The sequence below is a fragment of the Ciona robusta genome, chromosome 1 (genome assembly GCF_009617815.1).
Source record: "Ciona robusta chromosome 1, ASM961781v2".
NCBI classification, from domain to species: Eukaryota; Metazoa; Chordata; class Ascidiacea; order Phlebobranchia; family Cionidae; genus Ciona; species Ciona robusta.
Window position 1 is genome coordinate 1,018,544 of NC_143235.1, and position 22,378 is coordinate 1,040,921.

Consider the following 22,378-nt stretch of genomic DNA (forward strand, 5'->3'; position numbering starts at 1 on the left):
AAATAATTACCCATAAAGTTACATAGGCCTATACGTATCTACCAAGCGGACACAGGGCACCAGTTTTAAACAGGACAAACGGGCTGTCATGTTTATATTGAAAAAAAAAGTATTTTAAAAGAACATCCGAGTTGAAACAATAGTCGTTGCCCGCTACGCGAGTATTATATTCGCTTCCGTTCAGTATACACATTTGCAGTTGTAACGATGCTACACCTGACGGTATCTCACGTACTAGTACACGTGTATCACCTGTACGTATTGACTAGGCGACAAATAATTTAGTACTATGTACATAGTTACAGTGAAAATACGGAATTATCGACTTCGGTCACACTTGTTGGAAGATGAGATAAATATACTACTTTTTTGGGCAAGATACAGTAGACACTTAATATCCGACATTTTTGGATCGTATTTTAAACAGTTAACGCCATTTTGGAGTCACAAGGATATGGGTTATATAAGTAAATAAATATTCTTGTTTACTACCGATTAAGACGAGAAAAGAGAGTTAAAAACATTTACCTACCCCAAACCAGAGTCTGTATATAAACATACTCCGCTCCAAACTACTACACGTTTAATGGTGACACTCTGTTTCGAAATTATATAATTTGTTGACAACGTGTCATATTTTATTTGTTTGAATCAAAATTATTTTCATATTTAGGCACGACTCAATTTTAAACCCTTAAAATTAAATTATTACTTTAATATTCTATTTAAGTGTTGCGCAGTTGCTTGAGCGTGACGAATAAACAAATTATTTACTTTATATGTATTCTTATTTCTATGTCAGTGCGTTATTCGCGCGATTTTTTATTAGCGCTGAAACATATTTTGCATTTTTGTAATAGCATTAAAATGTGTTATAACTGATTTGTAGAGTAGTTGGCATTAGTTGCGCCATGATTAACTTGCTGGGGTATAGTGTGAAATAATGCATGTTGTGCTTGTGGGTTGGTGGGGTTGTTTAATCAAGTATACAAGACATTTTTTGCATTAACGTTTGCGCGAAAAAATAACAGAGTAATAACTATTAATGGCGCCGTTTATCTAGGTTTTGTGTAAAGTGATACACCTTGTTTTTTTAGTTATTGTTGTATGCGTTTCATTATATATTAAACAGAAAATCGGTAAGCTATTTTTTACCCGTCTTTTCGATTTGACAGTTTTTATCGTCAAGATTATAAATTTGACTGAAATTGTTGCAAAATTATGGACAATAGCTGGAAACATCCATGCCAGTCTATAAAGTGGTGCTAGTGAAGAATCTTCGCTCCACTTTATTTACCAACCCCTAACACTTTCCGCCAGCCTAATCTGTATTGGAGGATTCTTCACCAGTGCCTATAAAGTTAACATATGTTATTCGCTAACCCTTAACCACCAACCTCCAACACATTCCATTATATACCCTAATCTGTAGCGTAACGGAGGATTCTCCTAGTGTTTAGTTTTATTACATATAATGAAAAACTCTGGTATATTTTTTGCAGTATAGACATTATAGTGGTTATTTACCATACTGTGAAAAATATTTATTCAATGGATAAAATGTGAAGCTACGAGACTTGCACGAAATAACCAACGTTATTGTTGAAACTTGTGTTCAAAATGGGCGGCTTAATATCTCTTATTACGAACGTAACAGATGCTGTACAATATCTCAGTGCAATAACAATTTCATTCATTCTCGGGGCTTTGACAGTTGTTGCTGTTGTTATGTATCTTCTGCATGAATACACAAAGTCCATTGCACCGCCTAAAAAGCCTAAGTTGTTCAAAAAATTAAGCGTTGGCCGCTTGTTGCATGAGAACTTGAACTCCGGGGGAGATGAGCATTGTTCGGAGACATGTAGGTTTCTAAATATGATCATTTTCTTCGTTTTCAACGAATGGAGAAACTCAATGGACCTACACAAGTGGGTGTTAAAGAAAATCAATGTGGAGCTGATGGAGTTAATGGAAACAAAAGCTGCTAGCCGGTTTTTACAGTCGCTTAAAATCCATGACATAGAACTTGGGAGTAATTTGCCGATAATACACGGTGTAACTATGGATGATCCAAAGTGTCAGATAAATGGACCATTACCGGACAATGTAACCATAGATATTGATATTGAATATGACGGAAATCTCCGTCTAGCTGTGGACGTGGATTTAGTGTTCGGTAAAACTGCATTTGTTTCGCTTCGGATTAAATATTTAAAGGGGAGCATTCGACTTCAATTTTCACGATTCCCATGTGCGCATTGGTCAGTATGTTTTGTGGAGGAACCAGACATTAAGTTTGACGTTGATACAAGTTTTGAGACGAAGCAACTTCCCCAACTTGGGTCTTTAATTGTGAACCAGATTCGACGAACAATTAAAAAGAAACACACCTTTCCACATTATAAACTACGGTACAACCCAGTCTTTTCGTTCCAGCACGTCAAGCATCATTCTGAGGAGGAAGTAAGTGAAGTCCATGTAAATCTGACAGCTGTTGAAGTAATTATAGCTGCATGTACAAGACTGCTTATTCCTGTAAAAGACGGAAAAGATCCAAACTCTCAAACTGTTGTTTTCGCGACATTGTCGCTTGATGAGGTATCCTGTGAGAATACGCCCTTGTTAAATGAGGAAAAAATAGAAAGAAGTTTTTTTGGTTCGCCACAAAAAGAGAAACGAGATGTGAGTTCTGAAGTTAAAGCAAATGGGATAAACTTAGAGCCTAAAAAACTTTTTCAAACTTTTACAAATGGTTCAGCAAGTACAAGTGAAAAGCTTAGCACAACACATGAAACTTTGAAGGCAAGCACGTCTAACCTTTCAGACTTTAAGCCAATAGGAGTTACAACTCCTAAGCGAAAAAGCAATTTAAAAAAGGTTGTTCCGTCAACTCTTTCCTACTTAATGGTGACGCGTAATTTTAGTGCTACATTACACGAATTGCCTTTCACCAAACCAGACGGTGAAACAGTGACTGCTGTTCATGTTAAATCACTCACGGAAAACGCGTCGATATTTAGACAGTCTGGAATTCATACTGGAGATAAAATTCTCGAGATAAACGGGAATTCTATCTCGTCATTAAGCCAAGCTGTAGCGGTGATTGAGAGCATTAGAAACAAGAAAGAAAGATTTCGTTTTAAAGTTCAAAGGGTCCGATCTTATAGTAAAATGTCAAATAGTAGCACAGTGGATCTGGATTCATCTTGTGATAGGTTTACTAATAAAGGAAGCTTCTTAACTGAAGAAATGACGAATGATAGCCTTCATAGTGATGAAGACACTGAATCAGATTACTCTGATCTTGACTCTGAAGAGTACAGGGAGCTGCTTAAAATTGAGGAGAATGTATTAAAACCAAAGACCCCAGATCTCCCACCTCCAGTTGTGGAGGACCTGATTCGTTCTCCCAAAACTCCAGGGATTGATTTATCAGTTAAAGAGGTTGCTCCTGCTCCAAGTACTTCATCTCTAAGAGCATCTTTTTCTACAGACCGAGAATCAAATTTAGAAAAACTAAATTTTGCCAAAGTAACTAAAACTTCCGTTATTTCAAAGACCACACTCTGCCCTACCGGAAGCAACGAATACACATGGAAAAATGAAAAATTTAAACTGCCTGTCACAACCGAACATAAGTACCTCAATATACGGTTTTGGTTTGCTTCGAAAAACCAGCCAATGGCGAATTATACGCAGCCAAAGCTTATGGGAAATCTAGCCATTCCATTATTCGAGCTTGAAATGCATTGTCGATTGGTAACGTCACAGAAATTCACACGACTTTATAAAATTTCACCGCCTTTGAAGTCATTGCTTGAGTTCCGAAGCAGAGTGAATGAGAATTTTCGACACAGAAGCGGTTTTCGACTTGAGTATTGTTTTGGAGACGCTACAATCATAACTAAAGTAGAGGCCCCCGTTTTGTAACTTTAAACTTGTTTATAATTGCTCTGTATTATCTTTAAAATAAATACCATACTAGAATAGTAGAATACCAAATTACCAAGGCAAAAGTCCTAATTTAAATTAAAGGTCAAATTTCATGTTTAATTTGGCATACATGCTTTGTGACTTATAGCACACATTTTAATGCTATATATAGAGAGAATTATGAATGCTATTAATGACCAAGTAACACTATGTTTCTATAAATAGTGCAACAAAATTAGAAAATTGGATTAATATAGTAATTAGTAATAACATCTGCGGACCAAAGTAAAATACTTAAACTAGATTTAGTTTAATATATATATATATATATATATATAATACGTCCCAGCTTTTACTCTTCAATTTTGCATTTGCTCTTTCATGTTTACATCATGTACAGTTTTTCATTTTAAATCTTACTCTTTTCTGCCAATATGAAAATTACTTTTATATTTTTTCCGTGCAGTAAATATAAAACCCAGGGTTATTTAGTTTGTACATTAATTGTAGTTGTGCAAATATCTTCACTTTTATCATCAATTTCTTCATTGCTTTTTCTTACATGCCTTCCAGTGCAATTTTACCCAATTATAATTTATTTAACAATTCTACAACAGCAGAGTTATTTACTTTAGATATATCTTCAGTTGTATCCTGTTTTAATTAAAATGTATTTTAATTGAATATAAAAAGTTTAATGGCATTTTTGGATAAAATTAAAACTATTCTCAGGGTAAAACCAATTAATATTTATACTTTGCATTCAAATAGTTTTGGATATTTTCTTTTGTAATTTTATCTTTTTTGAAAGTTTTTTTATTAAGGAAGTTTGGTATTGTATCATTAGGGTTCCCACTGCTTAGCAGTTGTTTAAAATTGTTTTATAATCATGTTCTAGTCTTCCATTCTGTATTTGCGCAAACAAATGACACATGATGTATTTTATGAATAACTGATTCATTGTTTAATGTTTCATGCCCATTTTTCTCATAATGCATTTCTATCTTCTTTGCCACATTTTCTTCCGTCTATTTTTATATTTTAAGCCATACAATGCAAGGAAAAGCATGCAAGTTTCAATATAGTAGGATGGGTGAAGATGGGACACCTTTTCATTCTATTTTCTCGTCCCATTTGGTAGTAAACAAAGAACATTCAAAGAATTATAAAAATCGTATACTAACGAATCCCATAGACCGTTGTTAATTGTTTAAAACACGATCAGAATATTTGGATATTATGTGTTAAAGGTGTCCAATCTTACCTCACCCTACTATATGTTATCTACATTGGTTACATTATACTATACAAGGTTTATTGGCTGATTCATACCATGATACTGTCCTATTACTCATTGGTGTTTTTCACACATTATTTATTGCAGTGGTTTTGAATCATAGGGAAACTAAAACTATAGGATAGTGGATTTTTTAAATCTGTACAAGACCGTATTTTAGTGGTTTTTAAACTATGTGGTGCACATACTTGTTCATGAAAACCACATATACAATATATATATCTGTGGTTAAGTCCTTGCAATTTGTGCCTAAATATTTGGTCTGATTTTTGCAGGTTTATTGCTACTGTTACCAGCTAAACCCAATTTAGTTTAAACACTGCTATTATATATATATTGTATTTCTTTACAGTGAAATAATCAGTACCCATCATTAACTATCTATCAATGTATTAGTACAAGCAGATTAAAAACCACTGCCTTAAAATATGATGTGCAATAAAACCGTAGACTTGCCGAATTTTTATCTTTGTGTTAACTCAAAGAATAATGTTTTGTTGTTTTTACAGAGTTAGAAAAAACAGAAAAACTGTTTTTATGTTAGAAATTATTAAGACTATTTGCTGTACACTGCTATGTGGAATACTGTAGAAAAATCAAGTTGAAAATTTGTTTTCTCGTGTAGTGTGGACTGTTTGATATTATCAAGAATAGTTGCTATGCACTAGAGTAAAAAACAAACATTTTTCTTTCGAAAAAAGTTGTGTGAAAAATCTAATTTTTTTGTTATGTAGAGTACAGACCAAGTTTTTCTATTGAGTATTATTATTATTATCAATAATAATTGTGCACTGTCTACTGGAAAAACTGAGCATTTTTCTTCTAAGAGAAATTGTGGAAAATTTGTGGACATTTTTCCCTTTTTTTGAGCTGAATAATGTCGAAGAGAGTGGCTGATAAATATCTCACAGATCAAAACTGGGAGGAGGAAGAAGAGCCTCAGGAGGCAGGGGTTTTTACTCCTGCTGATGCAGATGTTCTGAAAGGAAGAGTTTTTAAAAAAGCAAGAAGAAGAGTGGGAGAAAAACCAGAGGTTGGTGATCAACATTATAATGAATGATATATTGACTCTTGGATTCTGGTAGCAAATTTGGAAAATAATTAATGCTCTGATAAGCAACGGGACAACCTGGGGTAAAAATGAACAATTTATGTAAAAAAGACATAACATAGTTTTTTTAGAATATAGTAAGGTGGGGTAAGATGGGATACCTTTAGCACATAATATCCTGATTTCTGATCGTGTTTTAAACAACCAACAACGGTGTATGGTAGTCGTGAGGACAAGGTTTTATAATTCTTTAAATATTCTTTGTTTAATACCAAATGGAACGAGAAATTAGCTGTCCCATCCTTCCCCACCCTGACCCTACTATAATAACTTTTATTTCTGTATTTAATTACAGTAGCGAAGTTTGAAACAATATAAAATAGCCCTGCCCACACACAACCAAAAAAAGCCTTTTGAACCTATATTTTATAACATTTTAATACAATATGATGTCTGAAACACACTACGTTTTTTATATACGATAAGCCACTACAAGAATATTCAATGCATTACACTATACTCTACAGGGTTCTACGGGTGCTTTTTCTGGCTTCGGTGGCTTGAAGCCAACAGGTGTTGTTGGGTCAAATGGTTTTAAAGGTTTTGGTTCAAGTTCTGGTGGTTTTGGAACAGCAGGGAAATTCACATTATCTTCCAAAGTTGGATTAACAACTGCCATGCAAGGTACAGATTTTAACATAGACCCCAAAATAAATGCAACTTGCTTTCCACTCGCGTGGGCGGAAAACTATAGTCGTTATCACACAGGTGTTCTGTTTAACACCTCCTTTGCCAGCTTACGAGTTAACATATGTATATATGCTACTTTGAGGTGTTTGTTTTTTGGGGGAAATTATTTTTTTCTTTTTTGTATGTCTAATAATTTAGACAACCCATTAGATAGTGACCACTGGGTTGGAGTAATATTTACATTTAATTGGAAGAAAGAAACTTGTCAGTACACCTTATATTGTAATTTGTAACCCTCCAACTTCCTCAAACAATACTAGTAGACACAAGAGTAATGATGTTTAGAACTTTAGACTCAATGTTTCGTAATTAAATACGGGGTTTAAGTGATTAAGTTATGACATCATGTACATACTAGCTGATGCAATCTTGTGTATTTACTAATTTCTATAATATATATTTATATATATATGTTACCGGGACTTTTTCTGTAGTTTACACAGTTAGTTACAATACAACTCACGAGAGTATTATGTTTTAGTTGTTAATAACTTCCACTTTAACAGGTAGTAATGATGGGAAAACTGTTGAAGTATCAAGCAGTAATATATCAGAGGTTAGAAATCGTTACTTTATATGTGTGTATAGTGTGTACATTATTTCTTTTGTTTGCCACATTAAGGGGTGCCCTATGTTTGACAACTATGAGTGTAACTGTATTTTATGCATCTTTTTTTTTAACCAATATAGTACTGTGGTTTTAAATGAGACACCTTTATTAGCACATAATATCCAAATATCTTGATCAGGTTTTAAACAATTAACGGTATAAAGCGTAATGAGGATACAGTTTTACAATTCTTTGCAAGTTCTTTGTTTACTACCAAATGAAACGGATGTACTATCTTTCCCACCCTTCTATACGGAAAAAACAACATATTTTTACCAACTTTTTGCTTTTTTAAACAATATAGAAAAACTGTTTTTTACACCATCGTTATTATACAGAGTTCAACTTCAGTAGCCAAGCCACCAGCTGAAGATAAACCATTAGAAACCAAGACGAATGAAAGTAAACCAGCAGTAAAAGAGAATTCTGGTGAATCTGAATACAACAGACATCTAAGTGCTCTAAACAAAAGTGTCAGCCAATGGATTACGGTAATATATTGTTTTCATTTTTCAATGTTTTAGTTATATGGTAACACGGTATTTGAGTGTTGCACTGCCCAACGCATAACAGTACTCGCATTTAAAATTATATGTGAAATATTATATATAACAATTATATATAAATATATAAAAATATGAAAAATAACAAAAAATTGTAAAAAAAAATTGTGAAAAAAAGTTTTTACAAAAAGTTTCTACTTTACAAGACAACCACATAACAGTACTTGCATTTGAGAAATATATCAAAAATAACAAAAACTTGTAAAAAAAAAAATGTAAAAAAAAGCGTTAAAATTTAAAACATTTAAGAACGTCAACGTTTATTAGTTTTAATAGAGCCTACTTTTTTATTAATCATGCGTTTTATTTATTTTTATCAATTTCATAATTTATACATGTAATATATATAGGGCCTATACTATAAGATATAGAATACAGTTAGTAGCCCATTACAAAGAACATGTGATTGAAACTAAATTTAACTTATTGTGAAATTTAGAACTGCAAAATAATCACCTTTTCTCTGTATTACAGGATCATGTAGTAAAGAACCCGCTTTGTGATCTGTCACCGATATTTAAGGATTATCAGAAATATTTGAGCGACATCGATGATAAATATGGCTCGGGAAGTCAATCTGAATGTGACAGTTCGTAAGTTAAATATATCAACGTTTTGTTGGCTTGTTTATTTTATGTTCAAAGTAAAGATGGGACACCATTCATGGGCACCAAACCTGGGGTGGCAGGGTAGGCAGGTCAACCCTGGAACTTTCTACACTTCATTATTTAGTAAACATTGCAACCAATAAGTTAGATTTGTTTCATTAGATTGTGTGTCTAACTATCCCTGCCTCCCCTGTGTTTTACAAAGTTTGGCGCCTACGACACCGTTCCATTCTGTTTTCTCGTCCCATTTGGCAGTAAACAAAGAACATTCGAAGAATTATAAAACTGTTTTTTTCCGAATCACGGCTCAGGTAAACAGTTGTATAGCACCTCACTCATGTAGGATGAGAAGATACCAGAATATTTTTAATCAAAGCTTTTTTTATATTTTGTTTAACATTTTAAACTAAATAAGTTTCCTACTTTATACAGACAAGGCTCTGCAGTTGAAAGTTCCCCAAGTTCAAAACCCACCCAAGAAAAATCTCAAGCTAAAAGTTATTTTGAAATAAAACCAATCACGCCAGCGGACACAACTACTTTAATACCTACGGCTAAATCAACTGTCAGGTCCCCACCAGAAAACCCCTTGGGTGGATTTAAACCCAGTGCCCCTTCACCTTTCAAAGGGTTTGGTTCCTTCGCAAGCAGCAGTAAACCGGAAACGACCGGTTTTACAGGTTTTCAGTTTTCCTCAACAATGGTTGGAGGTTCTAAACCAGTTGCTCCAGATTCTACAGTAACTAAACCTCTGGTAAGAAATTGGTTTTTATTGCTGTTTTAACATAAACTCATTGTGGTCTAGTGGCAGTATATGTTTTGGTCAAGACATTTAACGATAATCACCTTAACCCAGTATTCCAATTTGTGAGCCATACATCAAAAAAAAATATCATCCTTGAAGTTACATACTTAGTAACTTGTAAGCGGACACGAGGTGTATGAAACAGAACACCAGTGTTATAACGACTGTCATTGCCAGTATTGCAACGCTAGTATGACTTACATATGTTAATTATTTCTGTTTTGTCTTCCAAAAACTTTTCAGCTTTTTCACCAAGCATCTAAATTTCAGCATTTTTCCTTCATTTTATACAGACAACTGAAGAAGAATATGAACCTCCGAAAAACGACTCACAAGTTGTGACAGAGGAGGACGCCTTCTACACTAAAAAGTAAGAAGTAAAAAAATAATTTTTAGGCGGAGAGATAAACACGCTTTTAACAACATGATGGAACTTTTAAAACTATTGTTAGTTAGGGTAAGTTTATGGTGCATCTAGTCGGGTCTGGTCCCATTCTTTTTGTAAAATATAAGGCGTGATATAACCATTAACCATGCTTCATTCACTACACACCTGGTTTTTGTGTGCCACGTAAAGAAATGTTTCAAAATAGAATTTGAGCCCTTTGTATATTCCTAAATGTATAGCACTGCGGTGTAAGATTTGACACCTTTAGCACCTAATATTAAAATAATATTTTAAACAATTAACAGCGGTATATATGAGTCGTGAGGATACGGTTTTATAATTCTTTAAATGTTCTTTGTTTACTACCAAATGGGCGAGAAAATAGAACGAAGAGGTGTCCCATCTTCCCCTACCCTACTATATTCCTTAACCACCAAAACCCTTACACAGGTGTAAATTATTCTACATGAAAGATGGCTCATACACTGATAAAGGCGTCGGCCATATTCACTTGAAATCTGTAGAATCATCAAGCAAAACACAGCTTATAATAAGAGCTGACACTTCACTTGGAAATCTGCTGCTTAATATTCTACTAAACCCAGCTATGCCAGTCTCAAAACAAGGGAAAAATAATGTCTCAATATCCTGCATACCTAACCCCCCTGTTAGTGAAAGTGAACCAAACAAGGTTAGTTTTATGTTTATTCCTAAATATATAATTATATATTGTCGAATTTAATATTTCATTTACAAAATTGCACCAGAACACGATGACCATATTTAACTTAATAATTTAAATATGTGCCAAAAATTGCTCCATACTTTTTTTATTAAATTTAATGTTTTTTACCTTGGGAAAGTAAATTTGTGCCAAAAAATGTTTCATACGTACTAACACGGAAATAATAAGTCACCAGTAAAAGTCTTGAAATTATTTATGCGTATTTCAACATATGTTGTTTCGTCGCTATATCCTGTCTTTTCGCTTCAAATATTTTTCACTTTTCATTACCGTAATCGAGAAGACAAATAAAGTGGTTATTATTATTATGAAAGTTATGTCATGTCTTTTCTAAACGCACAAAACGTTTATCTTTTACCCCAGATTGTCCCGTTGCTAATCCGAGTAAAGACGTCTGACGATGCAGACGAACTGGTCGAACTTTTAAACCAAAAGAAAAAAGAATCAGAGTGAAAAAGTTGTTTTCAATCATTTCAAATACCAATATCGTAGTACCAAAAATACCAAAAATGTATTCAAAAGTTCACGTTGCTCTATGTTTCGCCATATTGTCGCATTTAATAGTTTCGTTCTGTGGTTATAGTAGAGTGGGGGAAGATGGGACACCTTTTCATTCTATTTTCTCGACCCATTTGGAAGTAAACAAAGAACATTCAAGGAATTATAAAACCATATCCTCACGACTCCAATAGACCGTATAATTGTTAAAACACGATCAGGATATTTGGATATTATGTGCTAAAGGTACCCCGTCTTCCCCCACCCTACTAAATAACTCCCCCAGTTCGGTATTATACACTGCTACGTTTTAATAATCGTTGAGTTAAAACTGCCACAAACAAGACTATTTTTTGCGTGTTTAAAACTACTGCCATATTAAAGCAAACGATTTTTAGTTAAACTTTGTACGACCCGTGATAAAAACAGTTTGTTTCGGAAATCGCCTTTTTCTTCCTTCGTACACGCAGAATTGAGATATGGAACGCATTTTCATGTGAATGTAACTTGCTTTTTCTTCGCGTGCCCAGAAAGCGACAGTCGTTATAGCACAGTTTCAAACACCTTGTGCCCACTTATGAGTTACCACGTATGTAACTTATTTATCCCTGCATGGCGGGCAATGACAGTCGTTATAACACGGGTGTTCTGTTTCAAACACCTTATTCCAGCTTGCGAGTTGCAACGTATGTGACAACTTTACGACAGGTGCCAGCTTTTTACGAGTTGTGAAAAGAAAACAGTATTGTTTAAAGAGAAACTCCCAGTACTTAACAGCAGAAGCGAAGAAGTTAAATGGGTTTCGAGAAGAGACCTTTGTATACACCGCAATAACGTACGCATTTTGCCATTTTCGTGGTAATTTGTTACACTTGGCTTACGTAGTTAAGTTATGCAACCGTGTAGGCTACAGTATTGTAAGGTAAGATGGGACACCTTTAACCCATTATATACAAATATCCTGATCATGTTTTAAACAATTAACACCGGTCTATGGGAGTTGTTGGGATACGGTTTTAAAATTCTTTGAATGTTCTTTGTTTACTACCAAATGGGATAAGAAATTAGAATGGAAAGCATCTCCCCCACCCTACTATATACACAGAATTGATGGCTTATTAAAAACTATGGTAACATTTAAAAGTCGGCACCGTGACCAGGTTTAACAATGTACTGAAAAAAACAGCAGGTGTAGCCTAACGATCGTTAAAAGTGTTTCAGACCCATTTTGCCAGAATTTGTCATTCTGTATTAAACTGTAAGCCGAAAATACCCTTTTATGAGCTATATAAACTGACATAGCATACGTTTAGGTTATGCTGTTGCGATATAATAACAATTGTCCTGCCTTTTTTAAACAGAAGGGCTTTTGAGGTAGTATTTAGTAAAAGTAAGTAACACTAGGCATAAAAATGTCAGCCTTAGGCCGACTTTGATTTCAGGAAAACGTTACATGCCTCTAACATAAAGAAACGGAAGTTAATATATTCACTGAAGCAGTGGATAAAATTTGTTGTATCAGCTGTTTGGTGTTTCTTGGGCAAAACACAAATAGTTCTTAGGTGGTGAATAGACTACACAGCGTTTGCTATCGACCTTATGCTAATCTAGGTGATAAAACGGTCAGTATGCGGGTACGCCGTGCGATTAAATAGAGAAATAACTCAGCACGAACTCAACTAATTGTGCGTTGATTTTGTTTGGCTTCAGCACAAGGCAGTTATACCGATTGCACGGGTACAGATTAGAAATACCAGACTAAGTTTAACTGAATCTACATAGTACAGATGTGTAGGCACACAACCGCGTAATAGCCAGAAAGGTTACAAAATAGTTGCTGTTATGTGTAGATATATCAATGAACAAACCGGTATTATTACTATAGTAAACATAATATGTGTGCATATACTATACGTCAAGAGTTCGTGTAAAACTATATAACAAACTTTTTTTTATAAAGTATAGATATATGTGTTGGTATATATATAGTATATATTGTACTACGCTTGCATCTATGTTTAAAGCTATACTTAAACTTTGTTAGCACAAAAGACGTGTTCGAGGTACCACCAGCCCTTTTTCTCTTATTGTCATTGACTGCTTGGTTTAGTGGTTCGGTGGCGCTACCCTATCAGAAAATAGTACGCTGCAAGGTGTATAAATACTTTAAAATAAAGCAAAGTATACCAAAAGAATTTTAGTTTAGTGCATAAATATATGTGGTGTTAGTTTTTAAGCGGTTGACTTTACTGTTTATTAAAATAAAGCGTTTTATGTTTTGCGCGGATGAATATACTGAAGGAAAGCTACATGTATAGGCCACGAGCGTCGTTTATTAGTGCCTATCGGTGAAATTATTATTTTGCGATATTCTAAAAGGAGTTTATGGTACAGTACAAGTTACAGAAGACGTAATGGACTTAAAGCAAGTTCAAAAACTGCTCAAAGCAGATATATTGCAACACCAGGTAATGGTCTCGTTTTTATGTTTTAAAATGTAACAGCTGTTTTGTAAAATATCGAACGTAGAATTCGTGCACGGTTAACGTGTGTACATATACAAACAATACAATTGGTTCGTTTTGCTGTATGTATATTAAACTGCCATAAAATGTATTGCTTTATTTTGTGTGGCCTTGAAAGGGGGTCGTGTGCCCGTTTGGTTACATACTCGGTATTTGAACAAGCTGTATTAGTCAGCGATAAAAATTCAGGTCTGCTACCCGGAAAAACTGAGTCTATGGTTCCTAAAGCGTCGAATTTCGAAAATAACTCGACTTCGGCTTAAAAGTTATTGATTAAAAGGCAATCCGTGCTATAATTGTAAGCCGCACATTCGCCGATATATAAAGTAGTTCACTTTTTGACGCTCCAGTGCGTATGTTGATGACGTCACACGAGATTCGCGTTGCCGGCGAAGTCACGTGGTCTTGTAATAATCATTTTACGAAAGGAAACAATCGACTTTAAACCTCCAACGCTGCGGCAGCGTGATGTCGCCGATTTTTTACTTCGTTATACGAATATATTATACCAAAAACTCTCTTATTGGTAATAATACACGGTTTGTAACTTTTATATCCCAAACCAAGTTACACGCTGTAAAATACGAATAAAACTACACGATGCCAAAGTAAACAGGTTAAAATGGTGCATGGACAAATTATATCCTTTTACTAGGAATTTATTCTCAATAAATTAATACAGTGTTTTTTTTATCAACAGATCCTCATGGCAAAGCTAAAAGAAACGCCAAAGGTACAAAAAAATGTTTAAAAACCGTTTTCTAATATTAAAATTAGTAAATTGTAGTTTGTTTTAATAAATATAGGTTTTACTTTCAAAGTTATTTTTGTTAAATATAAGACATACTGTTAAAGATGGTTTAATATAGAACCTTATTACAATTCCTTTGTAAAATAGCCTATAGGGTTTACTATTAAAGTTGCTTTTGTTCAATACAGGATGAAATACTAAGAAAAGAGCTTCGAGACATACAAAAACATATATCTGAGTTGGGTGCGGTTCAAAAGCAATTAAGCAAAGCTAAGTCAAACGAAAAGAAAAAAGTTAAAGATGAAAATAACACAACGAATATAGGTTAATAATAAATTTTATAATAATTTATTTACTTTTTATAAAAAAAAAAATCTTTATATGTACATATATTTTTATATTTTTTTTGCGTATATATATATATTATATTTTGCTAAATAATTTAATTATTAATTTATCAATTAACTAATAAGGAATTTATCAATTCTGTAATGTACTTATCCATTTTAATTTTTTATCCAAAGCGTTATTTCTTTTTCTGTTTTATCAATAAGCCCTTTGTAAATTTCCCGTTCTTCGTTATCGTGACCAGGGAAACAAAACAAATTTTATTGAGTTATTTATACCTTACTGTTACAGAATCAAAAGATCACACGATTGTAAATGGAAGTTCATTCATAAAAATAGGATCTCAAGACAAAACTACGTCCGTTGGACAACTGGTGCAAATTTCATCCATTAATTACCAACAAGACATAGTTTCTCAACCAAACCAAACCAGCACGACTGGTGTTTCAATACTCTGCAATGGTGGTGCAAAGTCCCCACCCACAAAAATAAACTTTATGAAACCACATGAAACAAAAGAGTTAACAAAAGTGTTGATCAGTAACGGAGTTATAAAACCAAACACTCATACAGTTCTAGAAATCACACAACAAACAAATAACCCAGTTCTCACAAATGGGAAATCACCTGACCATTACCAGCCTCTTAACTTAACGAAATCAGGTTCAAATTCGAACAACAAACTTTTAAAAACTCTTAACAATGGGAATTCCGTTCTTCTTCCTCTTGCGCCACTAGGTGACCTCGGAGCGCTGTCTCCGACGAACTCGGCCAACCATCCGGTTAAGTTTAGGGTGAGTTTTAATTGAATATATATTTACTTCAATTTACTTTGAAAACTATGAAAATTAACATTATAGGCCTATATGTAAGTTTTTCGGGTAAGTCTCGATTGTAAATAGAAGCGCTTCTTATTTCAAGCACAAACAGTTTATTTCAGTTTATAACAAGTTTATTTCAGTTTCCCAATTCTTAATAATGTTCCTTAGGTTCCAGTCACAGGAAAATCAGGCGGTCGTTCAATTGTTTTGCTTTCCACTGCAAAAGTACATAACGACAAACCAACATTTAGGTATAACTTATTAAAAATATGAATAATTGTACGATGTAACTGATTTATCCTCACAGGGTGTGGCAACTACATTTTTTCACATTGAGCCCGCTTTTTAGGTCTACTATGCATGTCACTGTCAGTTTGTTTAAATGATTTTTTTTAAGGTGGATTTTAAAATGGTGTTATATAACATAAGGTATATATAACACTATTGTTATGTATAGTGTGTATATATACACCTCATGTTTATAAACATGTGGTATCTGTTCAATGACAAGTATATTTATACTTTATTACCCAAGTATCATGTTCTTTATTCGTTATTCTGTTCTAAAAAAGTAAATAAAATTGATGTTTTTTTACTCCGAATATATATATAACATAATTGTATATACCTTATGTAGTTATGTTATGTAAATATGTAGTATCCATTCATTGATCATTACATTAATACTTTAATAACTATATTATAGGCTTGTATCTCCCCGTGCATTGCGACCAAACCTTGCCTCTACTCCAAATATTACGGAAACTTTTGTGCAGAAACAAAACCATCCGAAAACAAACCAAACACAAGGTAATTGGCTTTTTTATTTTCAGTGCAAAGAGTTCACAATTTTAATCATAATACATGTGACAGTTTATTGGACTTAATTATGTATAATCGGGTGTAGTAGGGACATGTTTTTATTCTCTCTCTTGTCCCATTTGGTAGTAAACAGAGATTATTTATAAAATTATATAACCTTAACTTCTCGACTCAAAAAAAACATTGTTATCGTTCAAGTTCCGTTCAGGAAATATAGAATTTAGGTGCTAACTGCTAAAGGTATCCCATCCTACCCCCCGGGCCACAGTACAATGCGTTACAAATTTGTAGCACTTGACAGTATGGTTAAACATGGCAGCCATAAAAGAACCGTCTCAAAAGTTTTTCGGTTTATAATATGTCAACAGTGCATCTTATACCTTGCCATACAGTACTATATGTTGCATAGCACTTGATCCAGACTGTCACTAACTCATTTATTCATATATTACAGTATGGTTGAACATGGCAGCCACAAAAGAGCCGTCTTGTTTCGTCCCAATTGGCAACGAATCAAAACTAACAAACAGTGAAGTTGATCTACAGAATATCAAGTCATTGGAAAAACTGTCGCAGAAAATTGTGATGACTCCGAAACAAACTAATTACATTGGTAAACTTGGTTATTTTATGGTTTTTTTTTTTAGGTATAAAAATGTAGCCACGTAAATTAACCCTTTAACTGCCGCCTATTTTTTCAAAATTTTTAATTTTTGACCAGGTATCATCTAATTGGATTTTGTAGCCAAACTATAGCAGTTAGAGCAAAACATGCTATAGAAAGTTTGAAGAGTATAAAATTCTCTTTAACTTCATATTTTTAATTTTTTGATGACGTCATCAAAATAACGATGACGTCATAATGAATTTTTCAATATAGAATATTTCAGGAATGAACAAAAATATCCAAAAGTAATGCATTGCAAACTTAATCAGTATCAAATTATCTTTCTTTTGATGTATAAAATGTACTTCTAGCATGTTCATACAGGTAAAAATCTCATAAAGAGCCATTGGCGTCATACTTTCGAACCTCCTAATGATGGTGCTATTGGTGCTGTTGACAAACTTATTGTTTTCAGTGAATAAAGTAAATTGTGGTCTGTTGTATTCATCAATGAGGCTCTAGAAAACACAAATTCAATGACAAAACAAAGTAAATAACAAAGCTTTGAAACATCAAACATAGTTTGAAATGTCCTCAGGATGATTCCCTTGATTTTCATTGAAAGGAAGTAAAGTTTCTTCACTTGAATATCCTATAGGTCCTATTCCTGCTGAATACAACATCAAATCTCGTTCAAAACATAATATGTATATTTTTTTTACCCATAAACTTTAGTACAAATATCATAAAAAGTAGTCAGGCAAAATAGTCATAAATTTTTGAAATTTTTAATCTCCAAACAGATTTGCTTATTTTGGACATATAAACCACACTAATTAGAGTAATACGAGCTCATTCAACAAATAAAAGCAAAGAAAATGCAAGCCTATATGTCCCAGTGTCCATTTGAGCTACTTTGTACAAAAATTCTGTTCTAGTACCCCTACAATGAGTTTTCAAAGCTAAAAATGCTTTGCGAAGCCTAAACAACGCTTGAATACAAGGGGAATCCCCTACTGCAACTCCGAATTGGCGCGAACAGGAGATTACAGCAAAATTGGGGACATAACTAAAGGAAAATGGCTAAATTTGGCTAAAAATCTTCAAAAACTTTGACAAAACAATACTCAAAATGTTTAAATACGTTGATATATTTTTTTATTGCTGAAATCAAAAGGAAATTGCTTCCTCTTTCAAATGAAACCAAATTTGGGATCGATAATGGAGAAATGACCACAGAATCGCCGTTTAAGTGACGTGTGGTCCCAGAGCGACTTTAGTCGCCTTGGGCAGTTAAAGAGTTAATGACAAGGTGTATGAACCTGTCAAAATTAGGCACAAGGTGTATGATTATGAACCTGTCAAGCCACTACACATGCAATAAGACACCCGTGTTACAACTATGATTTACCCCACCATGCAAGGATAAATATGAGATTTTCAAAGTTACTTATGTGGTAACTCGTAGGTATGAGGTGTATAACAGAACATCGGTATTATAACGAACGACGACGTCGTTGCCCCGTCACGGGGGGATAGATAAGACATGATCGATCTTTATCATTTCCACACAAACAAAATCCCAAACTGCCCCGAACAACAAACATCTTTATGAAGTCCTCTCTACAGCTTCCACATCCCCGGACCATCTTGCCCCGTCTCCAGAAATCGATGCTTCCTTGGATCAAGATGACGAGAAACCATCGTTGCCGAAAAGCGCGAGAAACTACGCAGCTGTGAGCACCTCACAACTTAATGTAGGATTTTTCACTAAACTTAACTAAATACGTTTTGTGCGTTTTTAACCAGATTACAAGTTATCATGTATGAAAATTTGAAGATTTGTGAATGAACAAAAAATAGTTGTAGGACCTCACCCACATAGAATAGAAAAAAGTGCCCAACAGGTAGTACATGCTATAACTTAGAGCTTCCCATTTCTTTTGTTCACGACCCCTTTTAACCTTCTAAACTTTTCAACCCTTCATGGTTAATGGTATAATACACACGGTACCTTGTGTCAAGCTGGTGAACTCTTGTAGGTGATTTTTTAACATTTTTTCGTCACCGCTGGGTTGCAGAAAATTGTTTGTCTTACCCACGGTACATGTGCCAACAATGGTAGCAACGCAAGACATAACCGATCCATTTGACCCCCACCTATTAACTAAGCAACTATTTTTTTCACAGAAACACGACTTCTTGTCCCAGTTGCACCTCGTGCCCAAGGAGCGCGCAGAGCGGCTCCGAAACCGCCGATATGGCCGTCGAAAAGTAGCAGCGAATCCTGTATACAGTGGAGGTATCTATGTCTCCACTTCTGCTGCTGAATCTGCCAAAAGGTTGCTTCCACCTGAGTTGCTAGGATTGGAGGATACAGTGCCCGCTAAACGATCAAGAGGTGAGGGGTAGCTTTAGGCAAAACAGTTATTTATTTGTATTAAAATATTCCTAATCAAATTAATTCAGTTTTAAGGTGTAAAACTTGGGTTCTAAAACACTTAATTTTCCCTTAATTTCAGCCCCGTTTGTAGTGTTTTAGTTTATTTTAAACATAGTAATTACCAGCTACATATCTGTTATATCTCCTTAGATTTGTTATGCATATTTGTATCTTACAATTACAACAATTCAATTCCCAGGTCGTCCACGTAATTCCACCAAGCGTTCTGACATCACAGAAGAAGTGTCACACATTATTGAACAAGCAAAACCTTTGAAAATGAAAACACCGTTGCAGGATTCGAGTGTCATTAAAACTCGTGTGAAACGAAGAAGTGATTCGGTAAGTTCAAATCATATTTTTGGGGCTTGGTGATAAAACACACACTCATAGTAATCAAACATAGGGAACCCTATTGATTAATATGGTGAATGCAATATACTTTGGCTCTGCTTGTTTGTATAGACACCTAACAGCAGGGTAAAATCTGGGGTGACATTGTTAAAATACAGTTACACTCATAGTTGTCAAACATAGGGAACCTCATTGACTAATGTGGTGAATGCAATATACTTTAGCTCTGCTTGTTTGTATAGACACATAACTTATTTACTCTTGGGTGGCTGGGGAATGACAGTCGTTATAACACGGGTGTTCTGTTTCATACACCTCGCGTGCCCGCTTACGAGTTACCAAGTATGTTACTTTGTGGATTATTGTATTTTTTTCCTCCAGGATCCCCACAATAGTGGTCCATGCGGTGTATGCCAGAAGTCAAACGGTGGCCTTATATCATGTGATACATGCGGATGTTCATACCACTTACATTGCACTAAACCAGTGATGGACCAAGCGCCAACTAATATGTGGTTCTGTGTTAGATGCAAACACAAGGTATTATTATATTAGTTATAATAATTATAAAGGGAATAATAGTTATAATTCACCTTTAACTTTATTTTCCTCTTCGATTACGGTAGCAAGGATTTTGAAATATTTTAAACAAAAGTCAGGATATAGTGACAGAACAACAGTTGTTAAACTTATTTTCATTTAATTGGAAGAAAATAAGCATGGTTGCTACAGTAAGAATATATTTTTGTATCAGGGATATTTTAGTTAAAGAATAATTGTTTTCCTCCCCAGTTTTCCGACCCCTCTACCGCATCCACGTGGCCAGGACTTCAATCCATCGTTCATTCATATTTTACTTTCGAGGCCGAGCGCAACGCAGCGTTGCAACGCGCACGTAAACGACGCGATGTATTAATCGACGCTGAGAAAAAACTAAACGACCAAGTTAAGGCACTTGTGTCAACTATAATGGTATGTATGGGAAAGCTGAAGTGTATAAACAGAACACCCGTTGTATAACAACTGTCGTTTTTCCGCCATGCGAGAATAAATAAATTAGTTACATACGTTGTAGTTTGTAAGCCGGCATAAGGTGTATGAAACAGAACACCCGTGTTATAACGACTGTCGTTGCCGCACATTCCACTAAGTTGGAGCGGTGTCTTGCCGAAGGACACATACGCCCACAATGGTAGCAGCGTCGAGGCTCGAACCTGTATTCTCTTGGCTACAGGAGCGCTAACTACTATGCTAATTTGCTAAATGTAACCAATGTTTTCTACTTTTCGTGTTTACACCTTATACAAAATTCATACCAAAATTTGTTTTTAGAATAAAGTTACTAAAAAGTACAAAGTCCACGACTCGGTACAAAACGCTACGGATTCTTATCAGAGGTTACTACGTGGGGTTGAGACGCTTAAACATCTCTCTGAATTCGCTGTGACGAACTGAAGGTGCTTAGGACATCAAACTTCTGCGAAATGGTCAAAAATCACTGTAAATCGTGTGTAATCACTTCCGTATTGCTGTTCATGTTGTTCACGCCTTGGTACGTCCGCACAACCCACACGTTTTAAGCACAATCATTACTGTTATAGTAGGGTGGGGTAAATCGAGACATGTTTATTCTCTTTTTACGTCACATGGTAGTAAACAAAAAAATTATTTACAGAATTACGTTACTGTAGCCCCACGACCCTAAATGGTCGTTGTTAAATGTTCAAAACATGATCAGGAAACAAGGGATTTAGGTATTACCGGTATTCCATCTTACCACACAGTACTATATACGTTTGTCGCAGCGACCGCTTAAAAATAATAATTCTTTCCAATATGATAAAGTATTTATGATTTTTGTCACGACACATTTGGCAAAATAAAAAGTCCCATATTTTACAATTGTACAAAACACATGTTAAAACGTTCCCAAACTTTCTATAAATGGGCAATTATTCTAACTTTTCCATATATTGTTGACTAGTTTTTCCGCTTACAAGTGAAGTACAACAGCACAGTAGTGTACTTCCGCATTTAACTTGGGAAAATTTGCCATTTTAAACCCATAAACTCTTGGTCAAGCTATTCTGTTTCACACTTTTGCACTTTTATGTTTTCTGAGCACACACGCGTACGAAATATTACAATAGTTTATCTCGTAAAAATGAATTCGTTTTAAAAAGTCAAAACAATTAATTTTTTTTGTTCTTTATTAATATAAAGTACCCATAGGCGAAAAAATTGTGAATTTTTGGGCTATTTTCTTTATCCAGACTGTGGAAATACTTTATTTTTTTCACGCTCGCAGTATTTTCGTTGCTTTTCCTTTTTTATCCGCACACCTTCAAGTTTTCGTTCTTCCAATAAAATAATTTCCAATTCAAGTCTGTCATATGACGTCATTGCATTCCGCATCATAAATGCAATTGTGACGGCATAGTACCAGATTCAGTCCGTTT

General features: G+C 34.5%; 3 protein-coding genes across 7 annotated transcripts; all 3 read left to right on the forward strand.

Annotated features, from left to right (window-relative positions):
- The first annotated feature begins 1,482 nt into the window (after window positions 1-1,482).
- On the forward strand, window positions 1,483-5,740 carry LOC149741144 (uncharacterized). Its single transcript, XM_089874482.1, has one exon. It carries the CDS (start codon window positions 1,621-1,623, stop codon window positions 3,928-3,930), a length of 2,310 nt encoding a protein of 769 aa, XP_089730608.1. The 5' UTR covers window positions 1,483-1,620; the 3' UTR covers window positions 3,931-5,740.
- Window positions 5,741-5,870: 130 nt separating this feature from the next.
- On the forward strand, window positions 5,871-11,651 carry LOC149741145 (nuclear pore complex protein Nup50-like). The gene is made up of 9 exons (XM_089874593.1): window positions 5,871-6,263; window positions 6,809-6,965; window positions 7,538-7,587; window positions 7,980-8,132; window positions 8,679-8,797; window positions 9,245-9,566; window positions 9,911-9,987; window positions 10,456-10,696; window positions 11,114-11,651. Exons 1-9 carry the CDS (start codon window positions 6,108-6,110, stop codon window positions 11,201-11,203), a joined length of 1,365 nt encoding a protein of 454 aa, XP_089730719.1. The 5' UTR covers window positions 5,871-6,107; the 3' UTR covers window positions 11,204-11,651.
- Window positions 11,652-12,794: 1,143 nt separating this feature from the next.
- LOC149741146 (uncharacterized) lies at window positions 12,795-22,303 on the forward strand. Of its 5 annotated transcripts, none has more exons than XM_089874494.1 (13): window positions 12,795-13,716; window positions 14,474-14,506; window positions 14,713-14,848; window positions 15,164-15,666; window positions 15,862-15,944; window positions 16,400-16,503; window positions 16,970-17,128; window positions 18,752-18,879; window positions 19,313-19,523; window positions 19,765-19,907; window positions 20,301-20,459; window positions 20,712-20,891; window positions 21,252-22,303. In XM_089874494.1, exons 1-13 carry the CDS (start codon window positions 13,663-13,665, stop codon window positions 21,372-21,374), a joined length of 2,016 nt encoding a protein of 671 aa, XP_089730620.1. In that variant the 5' UTR covers window positions 12,795-13,662; the 3' UTR covers window positions 21,375-22,303. The 5 variants fall into 5 exon arrangements, with proteins under 5 accessions (XP_089730620.1, XP_089730629.1, XP_089730643.1 ...); XM_089874503.1 differs by lacking the exon at window positions 12,795-13,716 and adding an exon at window positions 13,799-14,398; XM_089874517.1 differs by lacking the exon at window positions 12,795-13,716 and adding an exon at window positions 13,799-14,389.
- Window positions 22,304-22,378: the final 75 nt, after the last annotated feature.

Bases quoted from the DNA above. Each gene is read 5' to 3' on its own strand.
- LOC149741144 (XM_089874482.1), top strand. From the start codon at position 1,621: ATGGGCGGCTTAATATCTCTTATTACGAACGTAACAGATGCTGTACAA.
- LOC149741145 (XM_089874593.1), top strand. From the start codon at position 6,108: ATGTCGAAGAGAGTGGCTGATAAATATCTCACAGATCAAAACTGGGAG. The intron at 8,798-9,244 runs GTAAGTTAAATA...TACTTTATACAG, and splicing joins CAATCTGAATGTGACAGTTC to ACAAGGCTCTGCAGTTGAAA. The intron at 9,567-9,910 runs GTAAGAAATTGG...CATTTTATACAG, and splicing joins CTACAGTAACTAAACCTCTG to ACAACTGAAGAAGAATATGA.
- LOC149741146 (XM_089874494.1), top strand. From the start codon at position 13,663: ATGGACTTAAAGCAAGTTCAAAAACTGCTCAAAGCAGATATATTGCAA. The intron at 14,849-15,163 runs GTTAATAATAAA...TTACTGTTACAG, and splicing joins AAATAACACAACGAATATAG to AATCAAAAGATCACACGATT. The intron at 19,908-20,300 runs GTAAGTTCAAAT...TTTTTCCTCCAG, and splicing joins TGAAACGAAGAAGTGATTCG to GATCCCCACAATAGTGGTCC.